The 22,521-nt window shown below is 53.7% G+C and overlaps 10 protein-coding genes across 10 annotated transcripts; 7 read left to right on the top strand and 3 right to left on the bottom strand.

Moving 5' to 3' along the window:
* Positions 1–618: 618 nt before the first annotated feature.
* Positions 619–961, top strand: AB675_3115 (Plasma membrane proteolipid 3; the record flags this gene model as incomplete). Its single annotated transcript, XM_018143141.1, has 2 exons — positions 619–745; positions 801–961. The coding sequence occupies 2 exons, from the start codon at positions 619–621 to the stop codon at positions 959–961; spliced, it is 288 nt and encodes a 95-aa protein (XP_017997970.1).
* A 1,012-nt stretch (positions 962–1,973) lies between these two features.
* Positions 1,974–2,606, top strand: AB675_3116 (putative nitro HBN1; the record flags this gene model as incomplete). Its single annotated transcript, XM_018143142.1, has 1 exon — positions 1,974–2,606. One exon carries the CDS (start codon positions 1,974–1,976, stop codon positions 2,604–2,606), a length of 633 nt encoding a protein of 210 aa, XP_017997795.1.
* A 1,628-nt stretch (positions 2,607–4,234) lies between these two features.
* AB675_3117 (CTD kinase subunit alpha) lies at positions 4,235–7,699 on the top strand (the record flags this gene model as incomplete). Its single annotated transcript, XM_018143143.1, has 4 exons — positions 4,235–4,304; positions 4,373–5,471; positions 5,525–5,854; positions 5,917–7,699. 4 exons carry the CDS (start codon positions 4,235–4,237, stop codon positions 7,697–7,699), a joined length of 3,282 nt encoding a protein of 1,093 aa, XP_017997921.1.
* A 935-nt stretch (positions 7,700–8,634) lies between these two features.
* AB675_3118 (3-hydroxybenzoate 6-hydroxylase 1) lies at positions 8,635–10,025 on the top strand (the record flags this gene model as incomplete). Its single annotated transcript, XM_018143144.1, has 2 exons — positions 8,635–9,577; positions 9,622–10,025. 2 exons carry the CDS (start codon positions 8,635–8,637, stop codon positions 10,023–10,025), a joined length of 1,347 nt encoding a protein of 448 aa, XP_017997865.1.
* A 547-nt stretch (positions 10,026–10,572) lies between these two features.
* Positions 10,573–11,581, top strand: AB675_3119 (putative carboxymethylenebutenolidase; the record flags this gene model as incomplete). The annotated part of the gene is made up of 4 exons (XM_018143145.1): positions 10,573–10,633; positions 10,682–10,778; positions 10,854–11,335; positions 11,427–11,581. The coding sequence occupies 4 exons, from the start codon at positions 10,573–10,575 to the stop codon at positions 11,579–11,581; spliced, it is 795 nt and encodes a 264-aa protein (XP_017997890.1).
* A 279-nt stretch (positions 11,582–11,860) lies between these two features.
* AB675_3120 (Acyl-CoA dehydrogenase) lies at positions 11,861–13,219 on the bottom strand (the record flags this gene model as incomplete). Its single annotated transcript, XM_018143147.1, has 1 exon — positions 11,861–13,219. One exon carries the CDS (start codon positions 13,217–13,219, stop codon positions 11,861–11,863), a length of 1,359 nt encoding a protein of 452 aa, XP_017997900.1.
* A 406-nt stretch (positions 13,220–13,625) lies between these two features.
* On the bottom strand, positions 13,626–15,632 carry AB675_3121 (uncharacterized protein; the record flags this gene model as incomplete). The annotated part of the gene is made up of 3 exons (XM_018143148.1): positions 13,626–15,356; positions 15,423–15,453; positions 15,505–15,632. 3 exons carry the CDS (start codon positions 15,630–15,632, stop codon positions 13,626–13,628), a joined length of 1,890 nt encoding a protein of 629 aa, XP_017997872.1.
* A 924-nt stretch (positions 15,633–16,556) lies between these two features.
* AB675_3122 (uncharacterized protein) lies at positions 16,557–17,104 on the top strand (the record flags this gene model as incomplete). Its single annotated transcript, XM_018143149.1, has 4 exons — positions 16,557–16,776; positions 16,821–16,857; positions 16,906–16,967; positions 17,016–17,104. 4 exons carry the CDS (start codon positions 16,557–16,559, stop codon positions 17,102–17,104), a joined length of 408 nt encoding a protein of 135 aa, XP_017997848.1.
* Positions 17,105–18,025: 921 nt separating this feature from the next.
* On the top strand, positions 18,026–19,159 carry AB675_3123 (uncharacterized protein; the record flags this gene model as incomplete). Its single annotated transcript, XM_018143150.1, has 1 exon — positions 18,026–19,159. One exon carries the CDS (start codon positions 18,026–18,028, stop codon positions 19,157–19,159), a length of 1,134 nt encoding a protein of 377 aa, XP_017997822.1.
* A 313-nt stretch (positions 19,160–19,472) lies between these two features.
* On the bottom strand, positions 19,473–21,246 carry AB675_3124 (High-affinity nicotinic acid transporter; the record flags this gene model as incomplete). The annotated part of the gene is made up of 8 exons (XM_018143151.1): positions 19,473–19,596; positions 19,651–19,796; positions 19,848–19,906; positions 19,965–20,260; positions 20,290–20,466; positions 20,515–20,638; positions 20,690–20,934; positions 20,987–21,246. 8 exons carry the CDS (start codon positions 21,244–21,246, stop codon positions 19,473–19,475), a joined length of 1,431 nt encoding a protein of 476 aa, XP_017997926.1.
* Between the last annotated feature and the right edge of the window lie 1,275 nt (positions 21,247–22,521).

The following is a 22,521-nucleotide window of genomic DNA, read 5'->3' on the forward strand; positions in this document are numbered from 1 at the left end:
TGATAACCCGTCTTGATTGACTCACTTGATCAATACAGGCATTGTGGACTTTGCGGCAGTCGAAGCTTGTCGCAGATAAGATCTATCATGATCAACTACTGACTGGTCCTGATGCTCGTCAAACTCCATAGCCCGCCATGATACCTGCTGCCCTGTGCAGACTGCGAGTGGTATTGCAGAGCCGTCCGCGGGAAGACGAGGCGAAGCATGAGCAGTGTAAAACACGAGGCAGACAGGCCGAAGCCATCGCTACCCATCGAAGGGATGAGAACTGGAGGCCGGCCAAACGGTTGATTTATGCTAGACGGTCGACGTCCACATGTCGGTCGAGATCTCAATAGCCTATGAAACACGCATGAATATGAAACCGAGGTCTAGGAGCTCTGCAAGCGCTTGGGAGATCTTGCTGCGCCACAGCCTGCGCCACAGGCGATCGATCGGCAGTGACGTCCATTCCCTCCCATGCAGGTTTTGGCAGGCGCAGGCACCGATAAATACTCGTTGCGACCAGCCCTTCAACTTCAATCTTTGACTTATAAGATTCTCGAAGCTATCAGGCGCACTCCAAGTATTCTCACAGAAACATCCTCTACACAAGCGCGAAGCATATCTGCAAAGATGGGTGACGGAGCTCCTGCCTTGTTGATCGTCCTGATCACGATACTGTTCCCGCCTGTCGGCGTGGCAATGGTCAGTGGCTGCGGTGCGGATCTCTTCATCAACATCGCCCTCACAATTCTCGGTTGTAAGTCCGCTTCAAGCTCCTGATCCATCGCCGCACTAAGCTAACCTCTTCTTAGACTTCCCTGGTCACATCCATGCGTTCTACATCGAATATGTCTACTTCGACCGTCGCGAGCGTGCCCGCAACGGCGAGCTGACCGGAGAGCCTGCTCCAGGAGTCTACAGCGACCGTGTGCAGAGCGGTGGTCTGCGTCAGCAAGGGTACGGCACGCTGTAGAAAAGATCGCACCCACCACGGGGGCGCTCAATATCAAGACAATTGTACGGTCAAGTGGACGAGCATGTGGCGTTAGACAACCTTGCAGCATCGAAGAATCGGGAAACGCTTCGGACCATGGCTTGAGCTTGCTTCTAGCGTTCAATCGGAAAGACTCGCCGTCAAAATGGGGAGGGCATCATTGATAAACTGGAGAGAATCAATACATTCAGCAGTCCCAGAGATTTCACTGTAACCTGCTTCTTATCGATCAGCCGACTTTCCGTACCATCGCCCTATGTATTTGTGATCGTGTGAGTAGCCAAGGACCGGTCTAGCAAACGCTTGCTCACTTGCAGCAAGACGCAAGGAGAGGCAGGCAGCGCTTCAACATGACCTTGTCGACGCGAGAAGAAGACACAAAGCCCAGCTTGTCGTCACGCAGCGTGTCATTCGTGGATGCACGTAAACTTGTTACTCAGCTTCAAAAGGAGAAACTGCCAAGATCGTAAGGCGATCTGTTGGATGAGTTAGCAAGGTACCAGAAACGTGTGCATGCTTCCGGATTAGGCCAACGAGCATATGGACTATCTTTCTGGACTATCTTCCGATATTGCGTCCGAGCTGTCCCACTGCATATGCCTGGCTGCACGCATTACTTACCCATGGTATGGCCAGGAACCATTGGTCCGATTGACGAAGAAGCAGCGGCGTACGCGGCTAGATCATGTCGTGAAATGCCCGAGTTTGTAGGACGATATCACGAAGCACAGCATAATAAGTACACAGGCCAAGGATATAGACTTGCTGACTGTTCACTTTCTCAAACCAGGTAGCACTTTCCGTGTCGTCATCCACGCGGTGGCACGAGCACTTCACTTCGAGTTCACTCAGTATGTAAACTTGAGAAGTACCACCGCTCAGCTTCGAAACTCGACCACTTTTGCGCCAATCACGCGACTGACCCCTACCAGCGTTACCATTCCAACAATCATCTGTCCTTATTACCAGACGAGCCGACGAGCTCCATACAATGTCATCGCCGCACACCCTCAGCTTCATTGAAGCAACCGAAGCTCGCCGTTCAGTCCGCAGCCTCATCCCCAAATCCACCGTCCCGGACAAGGAGATCGTCGAACTAGTTCGGCAAGCCCTCCTTGTCACTCCGACTGCATTCTCCAGCCAGACTGTCCGGGCCACACTCCTCCTCCACGATGACCACGCCAAGCTGTGGACGATCACTGGCGATGCCTTGAAGGCCAAGATCGGCCAGGAGCGGTATGATGCAACGACAAAGTCCAAGATTGAAGCGTTTGGGCAAGGATACGGCACGATCTTGTTCTGGGACTCGGGTGACGCGGTAGAGAATTTCAGAGAGAACTGTCCAAAGAGCTATAAGGACAAGGTCGACGAGTGGGTTCACCATGGCATGGGGATTTGCCAGTATCATCTGTGGGTTGGGCTGGTGGCCTTTGGACTGGGAGTCAATCTGCAGCATTACAACCCGCTGATCGATGAGGGTGTTCGGAAGGAGTGGAATTTGCCGGCAGACTGGCGGTTGAGGGCACAGATGGTGTTTGGTGTCGCTGCACCGGATGTGAAACCTGGTCCGCGAGGCCAGAAGTACCCGATCGAGGAGAGATTTCAGGCGTTCGGTGCGCAATGACTGTCTCTGGCTGTCAGGGCCACGGACTATATGGTAGTTAGAGACGTCTCGGACGTTAGTTCACGGCTATGAGCCATATCGATGGCAGTGAGGTCCTGCAGGGCAGACGGTCTGGGTATGGTGAAAGCTGCACCGATCCTTCATATTCACGTCGCGTGCCTGTCGAAATCGGTCCATAAATAACAACACCATGGCTGCTGGCAATAACAACCCGAGATAGTGGTGACCATACTTAAGCAGTGCACAGTCTGCCAGCCAGTATCGCGCAGCTCCTTCTCACAAATCAGTCCGCCTGCCCTTGAGCAGCGTCAAACACTGGATCATGTTCGTGTTTGATCCGGAGACTATCAGAATCAGCCAAGTGCACCTCGCATACGGGTGACCTCACCTTATACATAGCTTTCATGCGGTGGGGCAAGAACAAGGGAGATGACGGCGCCAAGGCCGAGTAGTGCCAAGCTTGCAGAACTTCATCCCAGCGCCTCCTTCTTCTTACTTCAATTAACAATCACTTACCATCGGTGATCATCAAAAGTCGAGTCGCATCCAGCTTCTGTCGGTGCGATGATCTTCTCGAGACATCATTTGAGCCTCAGTCGCGTGCGGAGGATGGCAAGTATCACCCTGTGGCCGCCCTGAAGGCGCCATTCAACAGCATCAGCTTCCCATCAACAACCTTGCGCACAGCACGTGTTTCATCGACACAACGCGCTCTCTTGAGGGTGTGCAAGCTGAGCAGCCTGTATGGGCGGCGTGTGGTCCTCGAAGCAGTTTATGTAGATGTTGTCCCCGGTTCTCGGTCTTGTCACAGTTCGTCGAGAGGCAGTCCTCTTGCGGTGTTCTTTGTCGCTTGGCGGGAATATCCACACTTGCGAAGCTGCGCACTACACTCCAGATCGGCTGTTTGACAGGCGACAGCAGAGTGCAAGTTGCTGTCTCACGTTTGTCCGCCGCCACAGGGCATGGACAGTTGGGAACAGCTCTGTGCTGGGTGCTTCCAAGTCGTCCTCCCGTCTCACTACCCATCACCATTGTCATTACCATCTGTGGACCATCGCATCCGGCAGCGGCGGGTCATCATGCATCATGTGCGGTCGACGTCGCATCCTGCATAGCACGAGCTCATTCCTGTGCTCGATAAAATCGGATTCGCAAACTCGAACCTGTATGTCGACCACTGCCGAACTCGACAGATCAACACAGACGAGCCATTATCATCGTCTTTATGCGCTACAGCAACATTCACGACAAGCCGCTGGAAGCCTTCTCAAAACGAAGGAGTGACGTGCATCGACTTATGATCTAATCTACGTGGCCGAATGGCAGACAAGGACAGTGACAAAGACGGCCGACAGAAGCTTCGGGGGATAAATTCATCGTAGATAGTTCTGCTCGTGATTCTTCCTAGCTGCAGGCAACAGACCTGCAATTGGTTTGGCTGGGCCGGCCGTGAGTTGCCAGTAACGTGAAGTAACTGGTAGCCGGACAGATGGTGCCAAGCCTTAGTGCCTGGTGAGATGAGCCTGAGATTCTTCAGTGGATCTCACGCACCATCCCAGGCTTTAGGAGTCTGCACTGCTGGGCATTGTTTCCGACAAAGCAGTTCTCAAATTTGAGAAGAAGACACCATGGCGAAGCAAAAGAAGCGATGGAACTGGCAAGGCGGCCCAAGAGAAGGCTTAGGCACAAAACCTGCAGGTGAGTCCCTATGCCCCGCCGGAGCCAAGCAAGAAGCCGGACTGACTCGTCTTCGCTGTATTGCGCAGATTCGAACCGAACTCGTCAACCTGAACCTGAGCGACCACCGGATTGGCAGGCATCAACAGCGACTCTGCCTGATGTCTGGGAAGAGTACATGGCGAGAAGAGAGCTTACGCCGCCGATGAAGGATCGTTGGCGAGCAGAGGAAGATTATCGCGATAGACATCCACGTCCGCGTGAGAGAAGCAGAGACCGTTGGGCTCGTTCACCATCTCCATACCATTACCCTGGTGAATCTTCCTACAGAGGTCGAGAGCTTTTCGACGACGACTACTATCGTCCTCGTGACCGCTCAAGGGATTCGAGATACGCCAACAACCCGCGAAGGTCGCCATCACCCCGATTCGCTCCAGGTCCGCCACCGGGTCCCCCACAGCGGCATCGGCATTACGACGATCGATTTCCGTATCACCGCGAGCCATCACCACCAAGAGGTCCAAAGCGACGACGGACGAGGAGTCCTTCTCCAGCTCGCAGTGATCGCTGGGCTCCTGATTTGCGGCGAAGAAGCCCGAGCAGAGAGCGACCACTCTCTAAGGACAAGTGGGCGCCTATTGACAGGGCCTTCTCACCTCGTCGTGCTTCGCCTCCCCGTGGTCCACGTATCGATCCACGCGGCCCGCCGCCAGAGATCGACTCGTACGTCCCGCGTCCTCGAGGCCGAGAGCCTGCATCGCCTAGGCATCGACAACAGCGTCCAGATACTCCACCTCGTCGACCTCAATCGCCTCCACGACGCGCATACGACGCCCCACCCCTTCGCGAAATATCGCCCCGGCCTGCTCGGTCAGACCGGGCCAGGGAGGTTGAGGCGAGGCAGGCTCCAGCTGCGGAAAAGGAAGTCACAACCCCTAATCCAGCTTCCGGCAGGGCGCAGGAAGAACCGGCACCGATGGACAGCCGACACGCCACACGAGGCTACCATGGCAGTCGCGGCAATCATATGCAGAGAGGCCAACAAAGACCATGGGTAGATACTAGATATCAGCACGGAGGCTCACCACCGCATGGGACACCAAACGGCTCACACCACGGTTCTCCCCATTCAGCAAACTCATACCAAAACCGAGGAGGATGGGCTGCCCCGCCTCATGCTCCGAGCGGGTAAGTCGCTCGAACATATTTCTATGAGATTTGTAAGCTAACCAACCTCACAGTCCGGCGAACAATTATTCGACGCAATACCGCCAGCCGAGCTATCCTCCTAACGGACCTCCAAGCCACGCGCCAAACTATCATCGTCCTGATGGCTACAATCATCCTCCGTCGGGGCCATCGAACACAACCTATCGCGGCGGTCGTGGTGCATACCGTGGAGGAGATAGGTCCTACCAGCAAGGTCCTGCAGATCGCAGATTTTCTGGACCACCAAATGGTCCCTCATCCGGACCTTACAATCCGCCACAGCGTGGAGGATATCAGGGCGGACCGCCGTCGCATATGAGAGCAGGTCCAGATGCGGTCGGGCCTCCAAGAGACAGTCAAATGTCTTCTGCACACAGCACGCCCTCACACAAGCAGCCTGCGCCCACAGACTCGCGAGATCAAGCGCTCAGCCGGAAGAGCTCCACAGGCCACCAGATGATGCGCCCACAGGACAGAGACCAACAAATGGTGTTCCTGCAGACAACAACGGTAATACTGCTCCGGCCAAGGATGCGTCGAAATTTAGCTTTGCATTCAAATCCAAGCAACCTCCAACGGCTCCAGCTAAGGCGCCTACAGATCTCATGGCTAAGGCCAAGCCAGCTTTCCAGAAGCAAGAGCACCGTGCGCCACCCACAGAGCCCCGAAGTAGCAGATTCGACCAAGCACCAGCACAGCGATTCGATAGGCAACCGATGAGGCAGCCGGACTGGAGACCTCCTTATCCTGACCAAAGACGACCAGAGCAGCGACCCCCATATCAGCACGACCCTCGATATGGTCCGCCTATGGACAGACGACATCCGCGGGATCGGCCAGGAATGGACAGAAGACCGGAAGGATCACGGTCGCCACCGCCCAAGCGTCTGAAGCCGGAGCCACCCAAACCGAAGCCTACACTATTGCCCGAATTTGTAGGCTCCGAATCCATCTATTACCGCAAGCCGGGCAACGAGTCAGTTGTTGGGGCAGGCACATATGGCAAAGTCTTCAAAGCCATCCACATCTACACACGCGATAAAGTCGCCCTGAAGAAGATCCGCATGGAAGGCGAACGAGATGGCTACCCCATAACTGCTGTGCGCGAGATCCGTCTCCTTCAGCATCTCCGCCACAAGCATGTGATCGCACTGCACGAAGTCATGGTGGAGAAGAATGAATGCTTCATGGTCTTCGAATACATGTCACACGATTTGACAGGCCTGATTAACCATCCGACATTCAAACTCACTGCAGCACACAAGAAGAATCTGGCATACCAAATGTTTGACGGACTCGACTTCCTGCACCGACGAGGTGTTCTACATCGCGACATCAAAGCCGCCAACATCCTCATTTCCAACACAGGTCAGCTCAAGTACGCCGACTTCGGTCTAGCACGATTCTACACAAAGTCTCGCGCTCTCGACTACACGAATCGAGTCATCACTATCTGGTACCGGCCTCCGGAACTCCTCCTTGGCGAAACACAATACGGTCCAGCAGTCGACATCTGGTCTGCCGCCTGCGTCTTCATGGAGATGTTCACGCGCAAAGCCGTCTTTCCCGGAGAAGGCTCCGAGCTCTCCCAACTCGAGAAGGTCTACAACGTCCTCGGCACACCAACACGCGCCGAATGGCCTCGCATTGTTGACCTTCCGTGGTTCGAGCTCATGCAGACCGCCGCCAATGCGGCCACGAGCAGCAGTTCCGGCTCCGCACGCAAACCGCGCCAGTTCGAAGCCATGTTCTTTGAAATCTTCTCCCCAGCCAGCATGGATCTGATCACGCAGTGCTTCAAGTACGATCCTAATCTCCGCCCTTCAGCTGAGGAAGTCCTGAAACATCCCTACTTTACCGAAGAAGAGCCCACGCCAGCACAGCCTATTGAGCTAGAGACCGTTGAAGGCGACTGGCACGAGTTCGAAAGCAAGCAGCACCGCAAGGACAAGGAGCGGAAGAAGAAAGAGGAGTGGGAGCAGGAGCGCGCGAAGCGGAAGAAGGCGGAGCGCGAGGCGAAGGAATCTGGCGCTGCTGCTCCAGCTGCTGGTGGTAGCACCCGGCCAGTTCCGTCGACCAACAACACGTCAGAAGCTGTGCCCGGGGCGAGTGTGACGGAGGTGCCGCCTGCGCCGATGCCGGAGGCTGAGCGGGATGAAGACGCGAGTGATGGGGAGGGCGGCGCGCCGATGAGCATGTCGCTGTAGCGAGTTGCGGCAGTGTAGGCGAGAGGTCAGTGGACGTCTAGGTTGGAATACTCCGATGGCCAACGATTGAGACGCACTATCGTCAGTCGCCCTTGAGCAAAGGTGCAAGGGGGTCCGTAGTTGTACAGGAGCGGGCGAATGAAATACATTCTCCCCACGTGAAACTGCTGAAGGATGAGCGTCGTGCGTACGACAGGCGTTGTAGTCCCGCCCTCCTGCCCAGAGTTTAGATCCCGCCATGCTTACCTTATCAGAAAGACCAATCCCAGCATCTTACATTTTGACCAGACCTACACGACCCTCGCCAAGATGATTGACTTGCCCAGTTGCCCTATGTACGATGTACAGCAGTAGACAGCGATGAATGAGTTCCCACCTTTAGGCCCGCCGAGTATACCAAATGGGGACAGGGTCCTCGGTCTTTCCCTAACGATGACTCCAGTGCCATGGCATCGCACACTTGCTGACTTCTGGCATGCACGCCGATCTTACGCTGTGTGAAAGTCAGTTGCGAAACGAATGTTCTCCTATGGGGCATGAGCCTAGGAGATATGGTTCGGCTGACGTCGGCGTTCCATGTCTACACGTTCGGTGTGGGCTCTTGTGGGGATTCACAGATGCGCACACATAAGTCTGCGATGACCTTAGGTACGAGTAATACAGTATATGAATGGAGCGAGAGCCTCGTGGTCCATCGACCTCGCAAGACTTTGTGTGGTTGTGTAATCGAAATTACAGTACTAGAACGCCTACCTTTGGTAGACGCTCGCACTTTGGCCTGCTTCGAAGGTAAGCTTATCTGAAAGTGATGTATCTGATGTTTCATGACCTATGACTAGAGCTCAGATCTTGAAGCACGCGGACAGGGCTACAAGAACAAGGCATTTTGAAGATTCGTCAGTCAATCAGAATCTCAAGACCAACAGAGCAGAAAAATGGGTAGCATCGCACCGCTCGACATTGTCATTGTCGGTGCTGGCATTGGCGGACTAGGCGCAGCTTGCGCCCTCGCTCTGAAGAACCACAATGTGATTGTGCTCGAAGCCAAAGACGGGCTGAACGAGTTCGGTGCTTCGATCGGCATACTCGCCAACGGGTCCAAAGTCCTCAAGAGCTATGGTCTGGCCGACGCGTTCGAGCCAGTGATTACCCGCGACAATGGAGTCGAGTTGCGAGACGCACTCACGAACGAATTGATAGGCCTGCTGGCGCAGAACATTGGCAACAACAGCGAAATCGAATATGGCTCAGAAACTTGGGTCATCAATCGGGCGGACTACCAGAAGACTTTGGCAGATGGCGCGGAAGCGAGGGGCGCGAAGATGGTGTTCAGTGCCGACGTAACGCGAGTCGATGTTGATCTCGAACGACCAGTCGTGCACTGCAGAGACGGCAGAACATTTGAAGCGGATCTCGTTGTTGGAGCTGATGGCATGAAGTCTCCCGTTCGCCACTCAATACCAAGATGCGCTGGTATTGAACCACGTGCGCTGAAGGAGCAGTGCTGGCGTGCAACGGTGCCGAAGGACAGAATCAGGGGCAATCCTAAGCTGGAGTGGCTGGTCGACAATAGTGGCGTTGAGATGGCATTCGTGGACCATGATCGATACATCCTTGGCTGGCGGTTGCCCGACCATCGGCCCTACGATCTTGTCCTCTGCAAGGTCCGGGATAGCGACGTCCCTCCTGGTGTTTGGGGCGTCAAGGAGGACCCTTCTGTGGTTCAGGAGGTGTTCAAAGATTGTAGTGCTGAGCTTGTTGAGCTGTTAAGCAACATTGACCAGTGTGTGAAGTGGACACTGGCTGAGCTGCCACCTCTGCCGACCTGCCGCAGCGATAACGGCCGAGTGGTTCTTGCTGGAGATGCTTTCCACGCCAGTAAGTGACCCTGGCCTTGTTTTAGTACTTGCTAAACAGAACAGTGATACCACATTCGGCGTCAGGCGGCAATTCTGCTATAGAAGATGGCGGTGTGCTGGCTGAATGTATCGACTGGGCTCACAAGAATGGTCGACCGATTAGTGACGCAACTCTGGCTTATGAGAAGATGCGTAAGCCTCGCGTGGAGCGTATGCAGCAAGCAAGTCACGAGGCCTATGGCTTCCTCAACGCGGGAGGAGAAGATGCCAAGGCAAGGAACGAAATGATCCGCGCAACGACGGCGGCGTTGTACAAGAACTTGGAGCGGCCAGAGGCGGAGCGTCGAAAGGATCCTAAGCCCAAGGCCGACATGCATGCGAGATTTCCGCTACCTCCATATCGACAGTGGCTGAATGCTTACGATGCGATTCCAGAGACGCAAGCATGGCTTGCTGCAAATATGTGATGGAGATCCGATAGACGGCGGCGTGGCTGAAGATCTCAGTGGTTTGCTATGGGGAACAGCTCATCAGATGGTCTGGGAAGTATGGCTGGAGCGAGGTCCAACATAGAGCTTGAGCAGTGAGCCATAGAGTAACGTAAAATGACCTTGTCTCTGCAGTATGTAAATTCCGTTCTAGGGAAGTACCTAGATCAGCAAGGACCTGTGTCGAGTGAACAGTTGGAGGGAACAAATTAATCATTCGTGACCGTCATGACTGCCGAGCGACCCGAAGACAGAGAACTCGGAAGGTGCAGGGTGTGTGGAAAGGACGTGGAGGCTCGTCCTTGCATCCTAGCTGGAGCAGAGCAGGGCCGATGAGCAACTCGTCAAATTGAAGATACTGAAGACCTCTTGTGCATGCCCTGCGCTTGCAATCGTTATTCCCGGGCAGTACTATACCCCACGATTCTCCAAAGGCACCCCTCATCGAAGCCTACTTACGGCGCCAACGTCTTTGCAGGCACTTCGCAGTACAAATCACTTTGTCGAGCGCCTTCGACCTGTCATTATGTTGATCCAAGAAAGCCACAAAGATGTGGCCACCAAGGCTGATGGCTCGGGGACTATGCGTAGGCCTTCTCACGCCCGCAATGCGCCCACCTGCTGAGCACGCCCAGGCATATTCATCTTCCACCCAAGCATAGCGGGCTATCCTCATGCGAAGTTTCCAGGTGTTGTAGTCTTCAGCGAGATATATCAAGGTCTGGTTCACAGGTCTCACATCATTACTACCACGGCAGCTTACCCCTACCCACAGTGACCGGCCCCGTTGCCCGCTTCGCCCGCCAGATCGCCGGACAGCTACATCGTCGCCGCACCCTCCTCTTACCACGAATTCACTGGGCCGGAACCACTCGCCTACGACGGACCCGGCACCGATGCTGGCAACGAGTGGAAGATCGCCAAGAAGGTCGCGGCCTATGATGAAGATGCCGAGCTCTCAGTCACCACGCTGCTCTCGTTGAAGACATGCAATGGCCGCATCGGCGCCACGGGAATGTGTCTCGGCGGACACCTTGCCTTTCGCTGCGCGCTGGACGCAAGAGTATCAGCTGCGGTCTGCTACTTCGCGACGGACATTCACTCGCATTCGTTGGGTAAGGGCAAGGAGGATGACAGCTTGAAAAGGGTCGGGGATATCAAGGGCGAGTTGGTCATGATCTTTGGCAAGAGTGATAATCATGTTCCGCCGGATGGGCGGGATCTGATTAGGAAGACACTGCATGAGGCGGCTACGAACTTCTCGTGGTATGAGGTGTTCGGAGCACAGCGTACGTATACCCATGAACCTGGATCGGCTGCGGCATCAAGTTCCCGCTTTAGGTTCTTCACAATGTACGTTTTGTCTGACAGGTGCAATAGATGCGTTCATTAGGGACGAATTGAGCAAGGGAAGATATGATCCTGCGATTTCTAAGGTTTGTTTCGAGATGTTGTTGGAGGTTTTCGAAAGGAGGCTGAAGATTGATCTGGGCGAGCACAGTGGCGAGAAACTGGTCGTGGAAGACGTCTGTTGATGCAGAGAAATGCTTGAGGAGGCGTGATGTGTCGGTCGCTATAAACAGAGGAGGCGTGTACAGGTTTGGGACGCCGTTCACCAGCAGGTGCAGTTATATTTGAGCGCTCTTGGCAAGCCGGATGACGAAGCTGGCAGTACCAGCTGCAGCTGCAATACATCTACGGAGCTAGGAGTTCAAGGTTGATTGATCCTGTTGAAGACTTCATACGGACATTTTCATACACACGCTCGTATTGCACCCCTGCCGTCAAATACGCCACATTCAAGACGACTTTGCTCACAACTTCGGTCCCGCTCCCTGCGGATCCTCTTCCCCCGTCGTCTTGTATCCGAACAAGTACGCCGCAACCTTCCTGATCTGTACCTCCTCGCTGCCCTCCGTGATCCTATACCTCCTGAAGTGCCGCCAGATATGCTCAAATGGGTACTCCCTGCTGTACCCAACACCACCATGTACCTGGATCGCCCGATCCGCCGCCTCACAGCACAGTCGATTTGCATAGTAGTTGCACATTCCAATCTTACCGCCCAGCTGCCTCTCTATATCGATCCATGCAGGACGACCTGCAGCCAGCGCCCGGCTTGTAACTTGGTCCATCTCTGTAGCCGTGCGTAGAATTAGGAGCCGCAACATCTCCTGCTGCGTCGACAGCTCCACGAGCGGCCATTGAATGGCTTGATTTGTCGACAGCGGCTTGCCGAAGACGACGCGTTTCTTAGCATACTCGACACTCTTGTCGATGCAAAAGCGTGCAGCGCCGCAGGAGGAGGCGGCTTGTCGAATGCGGTTCTCGTGTGTGAAGGTCTGTGCGATGGCAAGGCCGTTGTCGATCGGACCTAGGATCTGGGTGGCGGGAACGCGAACTTTATTGAAGGCGATAGTGGCGTGGTCTGTGGGCATGTTGAGTGTCCACTCGTATGAGACGACTTTGTAGCCTGGCGTGGAGGTGGGTACGATGAAGCAAGTGATGCCTTTAGGGGAGCCGGCTTTGCCAGAAGTGCGGGCGAAGACGAGGGAGTGATTGGCGTGGTGTGCGCCGGTTTGCCATTTCTTGTTGCCGTTAATCTCGTAGCCTGGCGTGCCGTCATCAAGCGTGCAAGGGGTGGCAGTGGTGTCCATATGGGTGGCGTCGCTGCCATGGTGAATTTCCGTCAGGCCAAAGGTCGATCGAAACTCGCCTCGCGTCGAGGCAGGGATGTAGTAGTCCTTCTGTGCTTGGGTTCCGTAGTGATGCATCATGATCACGAAAGGGTTGTTTCCGACGACGGAGTGCTCGTTCTGGAGGTCGTTGGCGAGTGACACACCTCCGCCGTACACAGGATGTGAGGCAAGATGATATCGTACGGCGCACATAGTGATGTTCTGCTGATCGGATCCAGCACCGCCATACTCCTTCGGATATGCGAAGCGAAAGAGTCCTGCCTCGTCCGAGAGCCGTTTGGCTTTGACTAGAAGTTGCTCCCAGTCTTCAGTAGGGAGGCCAAGGTTGTCCCATTGGGTGCGTGACGACTCTCGGCGGTGATCAAAGAATCTGTTGTTATCATCTTGGTGCTGTAAAGGTAGGATGGTGTCATTGATGAAGGCATCAATGCGCTTGATGAATGCTTGCACGTCCTGGGGAATGTCGAAGTTCATGATGGCGGATCACGGTCGCAGTGGGTCTGAAAATAGAATGGCAGCCCGTCGAACTTTCGAACAGTCTTCCTACCTCTTATACAGAAACAGCAGGCTTCAGATCGAGGGCTAGGATCTTGCTGTACATTGTTGATTCGGTTACGGCTGGCAGATGCGGAGACGAGTGTCAGACGAGGTCCTCGTTGAAGCTCAACCGAGTGCCGAGGTCACGCCAAGTCTTTCACTGCCTCGAAGCCACCGCCTAGATCAAGGGCCAGTTCGACAGTTCATATTCCCGTCGTGACTCTGTCTAGACGGAAAGTGATCCCGTCGCAGCTATGATAAGAGTACAGCAATCGGCAAAGCGATGAATTTTTGGCGCTTGCTGCAAAGTCGACTGCCCGCGGTCTTTCGCACTACAAGCAGTTCAAATTGGTCTCCAATGGAAGAAGCCTCCACTGCTGCTTCTCGAGCCTGGATGATGTGATCCCCCAGTAGTGACGTCCAATACTTGCTCGTCGTCGCTGTCATCAACATCACTCAACACAACATATGATACAAAGCCCCGAGCCCAGCTGTGGACCGCACTTTCGGATCTTCTCCTGTCTGTGGTCGTACACTGGCAAGAGATCTCGGGCGCCGTCAGAATGAATCCAGAATATCCATACGCCCTTAGCACTTTCGAACTTAGTATATCAAAGGTTGGCGACCCAGCTCCAAGCGCAGAGTCGTATGGTATAGAGACTTTCACGGACCTTCTCGCCTGCAAACCGCTCGGTTCTAACCTCTGCTCCCAATAACGGATGCGTATTACACCTTCGGACGGTGCTAAGTCGACCTTGGCCAGCGAAACATACAGACGCTGCCTATGCGCCTGTATCGATGCGAGTGTTTCATCGACGTCAGGTCCTGTGACAAAAGGCTCGCCGGCTGTGAGGGCCATTCCTTCTGTATTGATGACGGAACGCGCGATAACGCTTGCGATACATGTGTCCCATCCACGCTCCGACCGCGCGGCATCATGAAGCAGCTCGACGGCGTCATGACGAAGTCCAGAATCACGACATTTGGTTGCCACAAGGAATAGCGCAGGTATGATGCCGAGGTTGGGTATCCGTTGTTTCGGCGGAATTGTTGCTTCACCTGCAAGCCAAATTTTCATCGACACCACGATGTGTTGGAAATCGGCGTCATGTAAAGGACTGAAGAGTGACTCTGAAGGGTACTCCGCACTCTCAAACATGACTTTTGTTGCTCGCCAGTTCGCGGAGAGATACGCTTCGTAAAGCGCGTTCCGTCGTGAAGAGTCAGGGTCAAGCAGACACTGGCTTGAGAGCCTAGAGACTTGTTCGCGGAACCGAGCGAGTGCCGTTGAGATGTTCTCTTCTATTCCACGTTGTCGATGACCGATATTATATCTCGCTGTTGTCTTGTTGATTGCATCAAGGCTATTCAAAGCTCCCCTGTAATCGGTGAAGCTATCAGAAATGGTTGGGTTCAGGAGCAACTTGTATCCGGGAGAGACCGGTGATCCTGGGGGCGGAAAGTTGTCGACTGCCGTCAAGGAATTCACCAGAGCCCAATCGATGGCAGGCAAGAATATCTCGGATACCTCCCGACTCGGTGCAAGACCCTGATTCTTCAGCATCGCTATGTGCTCATGAAGTAATCGGAAAAGTGCAGTCAGGTGAAACTCCGGGCCAGCACCGTTCTCTGTCCAGACATCCAGAATCATTAAGAACAATGCGCAGCAAGCCAACACCTCTACTGGCAACTCTGATGGATCAGACTTGTATAGTTGCTGCATAGCTCGGGCTCTGTGTACGAGAGTTGCTTGAGGAACTGGAAATTGCTCGCTCTGTAGGGCACGCACTTGAACAGTCCCCATCGCAATGACAGCATGTCGCACAGCTTTGTACTGGTAGGCCAATTGGGGAATCGTCCTCACCCACAAGTCCATGGATCTGCTGTTTGCGATTGCGAATATCCTCGACCCGCGCTCGATGAAGACATTGTAGGCCTCCTTATCTCCAGCAGTGTCGAATTCGGGGGTATCACTGAGTTCGAAGAGCTTAATAGTTGGAGGGTTATATCCAGGGCACTTGAGACCCTTCCTTGTGCATTTATAGCATGCTGGCTTCAGTTCATCGCATTTTACCTGATGTACTTAGATTTCGAATCGCACGTAGAAGGACAGGGGACTCCTGAGTGCTTTAAGACTTACCCGGCGTTTCTTGCACATATCGCATCCAGTCCTAGGCAACAGAAATCAGCGCCCGCAACTCAAGCAAGATCCAGCAACTGACCGCACTTTGGAATGCCATCTCTTCTTGACAGCTTTTGCCGAAGGCCGTATGACCAGCTCCGAGGACGGGCTTGTTTCTTCTGAAGATGCGCTTTTGTCGGATTCTTCGATATGTACAGCTGATGTCATTGCTTTCGCCCCGGCATCATGCCAGGCATGGGAACGAGCGTCCCGTGCACCGGCCTTTGACGACTATACGCAACAGCCTGATCTATCGAGAATGATTATCAGACGGACTTGCCCTCGAACAGCAGCGTCTTTGCTGCACTATGATCTGCGTCGCGATTCAGACGTGGCTGTGTTTGTTGAGGTCAGGTCCCTGATCGTCGCGGTTCTGCGAGAGGCCCGAAAGGTGATGACTGATATTTCAGAGTTGAGGTGCTGGTGTTCCGGCTAGCATGGACTTGTCGGATGCAGGTGCTTGTTATGAACTTAGCGCTGAGGAGCTGAAGTCGGGTTAAGGACCCGGTCGTAGCAGCAGTCCTTTTGGAAGTGGAGCGAAAATCACGTGGGGACCTCGAAAGACTCTGTTTCCTCGTACGCAAACAGTGATATCTTCTCTGAGTTCTTCTAATCATCGAAACCGTGATTATGCTGTAGGCGAGATATTCTATGCGTCTCGAAGTTTATCACTTGCAGCTTCTTTAATGTGGAGGCTTTACTTACGTAAGCTGCCAAAGTCCCGGTCAGCTGTCCTTGTTGGTCTGAAAGCTATCTCACCCTCTCTTCCCACTACGTCCAGGACCTCGTCTCGTGTTCATGCGATTCATATCAGCAGCCAGTACTGTCTGTGAAGCGACCAGCGACAGCACACGCTGCTTCGTGCAGCTAGTACGCGTTCTTTTGGGCGATCTTTGTCCTCGGATTTAAAGGTCTTCTGTTTCAGTTGGCTTATGCGACCACGTTGCGCGGTAAGTCCGCCAGTGCTGGAATGCTTGCAAAGCGTTTCACTATAAGACGATAGCCAAATATGTATTGGATAACTTTCAACATCGTCAGCTTCACGCCTTCCAATTCGCAAACGGTCCTATTCTATGACTACGTGCAGCTAACATGACAATAAACCACATCTACATCCGCGTCACGGCTTGCCGTTTCGCCGCCGTTCGAAGCTTCTATGTACAAGCACTGAGACCTCTGGGCTACCGAGAGCTGATCACGATCGATCCTGAGGGTTATGTTGGCATCGGGTCCAATTATCCTTACTTGTTCTTGAGAGCGTTGCCCAGAGACCAGCCAAACGTTCCGACACACATTGCCTTCGACGCCCATAGTGAGCTCGACTAGACCGAGATGGGGCCTTTCTGACTTCTACAGGGAACGCGGACGTTGACGCTTTCCATAAAGCAGGGCTGTATGTGTGCAAGTCTCGAGAACTCATGCGAAGCTGATGGATCGATAGCTCATGTGGAGGACAGGATAACGGCTCGCCGAAAGTGCATGCTGAGATGAGTGTTCAGCCTTGTATGTGTTTCGGGTGCCCAAATCTAATGCCCGCTCACATTATAGCAGACTACTCTGGCTTTCTGCTTGATCCGGATGGAAACAACGTGGAAGCCGTCTGTGTGCCAATCGCCGGCAGCAGGTACAACCTCAAATGACACAGAACGTTTTGTGTCGTTAGGTTGTTGTGTTGGCGTAGACTGCTGCCGTCGAACGTCCGAGGATTGGGAAGCGATGGCAAGCACGACTATCGGCTCTCTGGGATGGGAAAGCGCTCTGGTAGGTGTCCAGCGGCAAGCGCAAGCTGTACGGCGTGGCTGCCAGTGCTACAGCCACGACTTTGCAGCTGAGATCGGGTCAGGGGCCACCGGGCAGTAGCCGTGGGGGAAGGCACGCTTGAGCCGACCAGGACGACCTGGGTCACTTTTGTTAGAGCGGACTGTGGTCCAAGATAGAGCCTTCCGTTGGGTCTTTTCCAGGTAGGATCCTGGCGTATCTGATGACTTATGAGCAACCGCGATCTTCCCAGGCGCAAATGAGTAGACCAGGTGTGGTACAGCATTGCTGCTGTGTACGCTCGACACTATCTGCGATGAAGGTCAGTTGCAAGGATATCAGAGACATACTGTAACCGAGGATGAGCCTGTGAAGGTACCTGGTATCTTGGTAGACCTTTCACGTACTACTACGGATCTTGCCAATAACGAAAGCAGTCGCTTACTCAACCTCCCACCAATGAACAAATTACAACGTCGTAAACTCTGCACAGCGTCACAGCCGAGAGTCTGACCCAAGTATCCTCTGAGATCTGATCGTGGCCAATCAGCAGACTGCGAGGCTCCAATATTGGAAGATCATGATGCTTTTTTCGGTATGACGGAGGGAGGTCGCCCCCGCGGCCACAAGGGCTCCAATACCACGGCAGTTCTGCATTCAACGTTTGCTACAGAGTATGAGAACTCACATAAAGCGGAACTTCCAGCCTTTGCTACATCCAGGAGGATCTTCTCAATTTGTCCACCGAGATCGGTCTCTGACATTGCTGAAGACCACGACCAGCTTGACCACCACAGCAGAAGATGCCACTTCCATTCGGCGTCTACCGCGCCGACCACGTGGGCTCCCTACTGCGTGCCAAACCCGTACTCGACGCACGCGATGAGCGCGATGCGGGCAAAATCACCGACAAAGATCTCCGCGCGATCGAGGACAAACACATCGCCGAAGTCGTGACCTCGGAGATTGATTCCGGCCTACGATCCATCACTGACGGCGAGTACCGTCGCGCCTTCTTCCACCTCGATTACTTACAGCACCTCGATGGCACTGAGATCCAGGGCCAGATGAACAGCACCGCTGCCTCAGTCTCTGATTTCCGACCACCAAAATGTGTCGTCACTGGCAAACTGGGCCACTCCAAGGCGATTCAGGTCGACGATTTCCTGTTTCTCGAGGAGCAGATCAAGGCCAATGGTGCCGAGAGCAAGTTGACGACGAAAGTCTGCATTCCGAGCCCTACCATGGTCCACTTCCGGAATGATCGGACCACCATTGACGAAAGGGTGTATCCGGATCTGGATGAGTTCTTCGAGGATTTGGCACGTGTGTACCAGGAGGAGCTCGCGGATTTGTATGCTGCGGGATGTCGGATGGTACAACTGGACGACACCAACCTTGCGTACTTATGTGACCCAGCCATGAGGAAAGAGGCGGAAGCACGGCACGGAGACGCCAATGTACTGGTTAGGCGATATGCAGAGCTGATCAACAAGTCCATTGAGAAGCGCCCAAAAGACATGACTATTGGCATTCATCTGTGTCGAGGTAACCACCGCAGCAAATGGTTCGCTCAAGGCGGATATGAACCCGTGGCGGAAGTGCTTTTCAAAGAAATGAACGTGGACGCCTACTTCCTCGAATTCGACGATGCACGTTCGGGCGACTTCTCTCCGTTGAGACACTTGCCACCGAACAAGGTCGTGGTCTTGGGAGTTATGAGCTCGAAGAAGGCAGAATTGGATGTCAAAGAGGACATTGTGAAGCGAGTGAAAGAGGCAGCAGGCTACTGTGGACAGGGAATTGATCAGCTGTGCCTGTCGCACCAGTGCGGATTCAGCTCTACGAAAGAAGGCAATTCGCTAAGCTATGATGAGCAGTGGGCGAAGGTGCGGCTTGAGGTCGAAATCGCGAAGGAGCTTTGGTCTGACGCCTGATCGAGAAAACTCGATAAGCAAGAAGTCTGGAACGGTGACGAATGCTACCACGAGAACCACTTAGGCAACGTAAAAGCAAAATTGGAAATGAGTAAAGGTTGGGGAGTTGCTAAATGAATCTGGCTGCCGTGCCTGTTCTTTTCACACGGATTTTCCACCACTACTAAAACTCCGTGAACTCACAGCTTATAGACGATTGCCCACATGCTTCGTTTTAACAGAGGGCGAACTTCGATGCCTGCCTGCGCTATCCGCTGCCGGCTTTTGCAACGCCCGCGAGTACGCTCGTGGCGTGACTGGAACCAAAGCATGGCTAAATGGTGAACCTGAAGTTCGGATCGCCTAGCAGAATCCTTTCGCCTCGATCCGCCTGAGCATTGCATCGACGGAAGTACCACGACATGATCAGCACGATAATAATGATGAGTACCGATGCGCTGTTGCTCTTGTCAGCGAACGACACACTTGTCCACAGAACCCAGATAACTTACACGATGCAGGCAATGAAGCCCGGATAGTACTTTGGAGCATCCTGAGCCCTGAAGATCAGAGCGCCGATGATCCCGCCGATACCTCCCAACCCGGTCAAGGAAGCGGAGCAAAATGCTCGCCTCCATTGGCCTCGGATGTTGGTGGCCTGTTATCACCATCAGTCCTTGATCGAATGCCTCATGATAGTTGAACGTACCTGATATGCCATGACACTAGGAATAGCGCTGTTTGCGCCGCTGATCGTGACGAAGACCCCTGAACGTCTGGTCAGTATACTATGCCATGTCATCAAAGCCCCTTCGCGCCAACGTACCAAAGTATTGCACCCATGGATTCTTGACCCAGCCCATGATGGGCAGCCCAACAAGCGAGATCAAAGTCAGTGTGATCAAGACAGGACCGCGTGTCTGGTACTTGTCGCTGATCCATGCTGCGCCGAACATGACCAATGCGGAGCAGAAGTACGGTGGCGTTGTTAAGCAAAGGGCTTTAGCAACGCTGAAGCCGAGCGATCCTCGTAGGATGACCGGCAGCGTGAACGCAAATGCGTAGCCGAGCGCAGTGTTCAGCATGAGTAAAGCTGGGAACCATAGATGTACCAGTCCGTAGCTGGCTCCAGAAAGCGCTTCCAGGTGAACGGCTCGAGCTCAACATCAGCCCGATCAGCGTGCAGTCGAGCAGTCGCAAAGTCAAGGTCGTCTCTGTTGAGGAACTTGGGAGAGGGCTTCTTAAGCTCCTCGTCTGGGAACTTGACCATAGTCAGAGCTCCGTAGGCGCCTGCTCCTACTGTGAAGATGCCGAACATGATCAGGATCCTGGCTAGACGTCAGTCACAGGGAGCTTCGGGACATTGATCGACAGACCATCGCCATCCTGACAAGCCACCAATTCCTTTCATTTCGGACAGACCGTATGAGACAACACTCGCAAGAGCTGCCATGCAGCTACCAGTCAGATAGAAAGCGGAGTATCTCTTCGCGCTCTCGACTGTTGAAAACGGTCAGCTTGGGCAGCGTCTGCCGCAACAGGGTGGCGTACATCTTGTATACCATGCACTAATAAGATACACGCAGCAGGGAAAGAAGCCGGCTTCCAAGCAGCCCAGGATGAGTCTGATGCCGAGCAGTGTGGTCCAATTCGGACTCCACGCAGCACCAATTATGAGGCAGCCCCAGAGGACCACACACGCTGGTAGAAACCATCGAGGTCCTATCTTCCTGCCGACGATGATCATGACTGGCTGCAATAGGATATATGTGATGAAGAACGACATGTTGATCAGGCTCCATGATCGTCAGCTAGGGACGCTGCTGGCATTGTGCTGGGAATACATACTTGTAGCCATAGCCTGTAACTATTTTAAGCTCGACCGTCATGCCAGCAAGTGCTAATGCGGCCAGATTGTTCCTATCGATGAGACAGATGGCGTACATAAATGCTAGAGCAGGCAGGAGGCGTAAGTCGACCTTGCGTCTGATAGAACGAGCGCGCTTGGGCTCGAATTCAGCAAGCTGGTCAGGGTTGGAGTGCTCTGTCAACTTGGGCACAGCCTCGACTTCCATCGTCGTCGGCTCTGCCTTCTCAATAGACGCCATGTTGGAGAAAAGGGAACGAGCTCAGGTATTCAAAGCGTGCGATCTTGTTCGGGATCTGGTGTGTTCTGACAATGTCTGTGTTCGAAGCCACGTAGGCAGGAGCTGTTGCGAGAAGTGATGATTCTGTTTGATGAAGCGCCGTGCCCTGGGTCCATCATGGCTTTCATTATCAACTTAACGATCAGACCTCTAGATGTATCAGTCCCCCATCCCCACAACTTCCCCAGAAAACTCGTATCTTCGATGAGGGGGTATGCAGGCCAAGGACGGCGAGACCCCTTGGCTGCCCATCCTCACGACTCGCTTACCAGACGAATCAAGCGCAGAGTCAAGGTCTTCTGAGGCAGGAGACCTATCCTGCGCGACTGAACAGGAATTAAGACGCTTGGCCATGATTCAGGTTGTTATTGGTATGCAGGTCAAGAGAACGTGGCGGGATGGTTCTGCCACAAAACCCAATCGGCAAGCCGCATGTCGAAAGTACCAAGCCCGAGGTCATCTTCGTGAGTGAGCGACTTGCTAGGCAGAGCAACAGAGGAGCATTAGACATCCAACGAACGAATCTAGATCATGGTCAAGTGCAGAACAGACGAAGTTGCTCAGATGTAAATTCAAGGGCCAGGAGAGAAGGAGAAACGCGGAAGCCTTGGCAAAGGGACAGATATCCAACCTCTTCCACCTCCACTACAAGACACCTGAAATTTTTGAGCTATATATTTTAGCAGTCTTCAATTCTCTTTCGCAATCGACCACAGGGTGTGGAAAACAAGCCTTCCCGTCCGCTCAGGCAATTTAAGCCACACGCCGAACGGTTAGTAGTTAAGTGGGTGACCATTAGCGAATCCCGTTTGTTGATTGTTTTTGCTTTTTGAACGATCATAGTCCGATACTTGCTGTGTGCTATGGCCACTTTAGATGCCATGGCAGGCTACCGATTGGACCGCTTGCCGTGGCAATAGGCTCTGCTCCTGTCAAGGAAGTCCTCGGATGATGCTGCATACCTAGATTGCGTGCACCAGCTGTTGAGATTGCTTGTCAGGACCAGGAAGCAGCGCCTTTTAGCCAACGTGCGCTCCAGGCCTCCTGGGTTCTTGCCGAGTGCGTCTTCTGGGTGGCGCAGACACAGCTTGACCTTGTTCGATGTTCTGCCATGGTAAGGTATTATTTATCTGGATTGATATCTTACGCAAGTGTAGTTACCTGGAGTGCGGAAAACGACACAAGAGAGGACGCAGTCTTCCCCAGATCCCGTAGACTCATCAACGTTACTTGTTG

The sequence above is a fragment of the Cyphellophora attinorum genome (genome assembly GCF_001299255.1).
Source record: "Cyphellophora attinorum strain CBS 131958 chromosome Unknown Contig21, whole genome shotgun sequence".
Taxonomy (NCBI): domain Eukaryota; kingdom Fungi; phylum Ascomycota; class Eurotiomycetes; order Chaetothyriales; family Cyphellophoraceae; genus Cyphellophora; species Cyphellophora attinorum.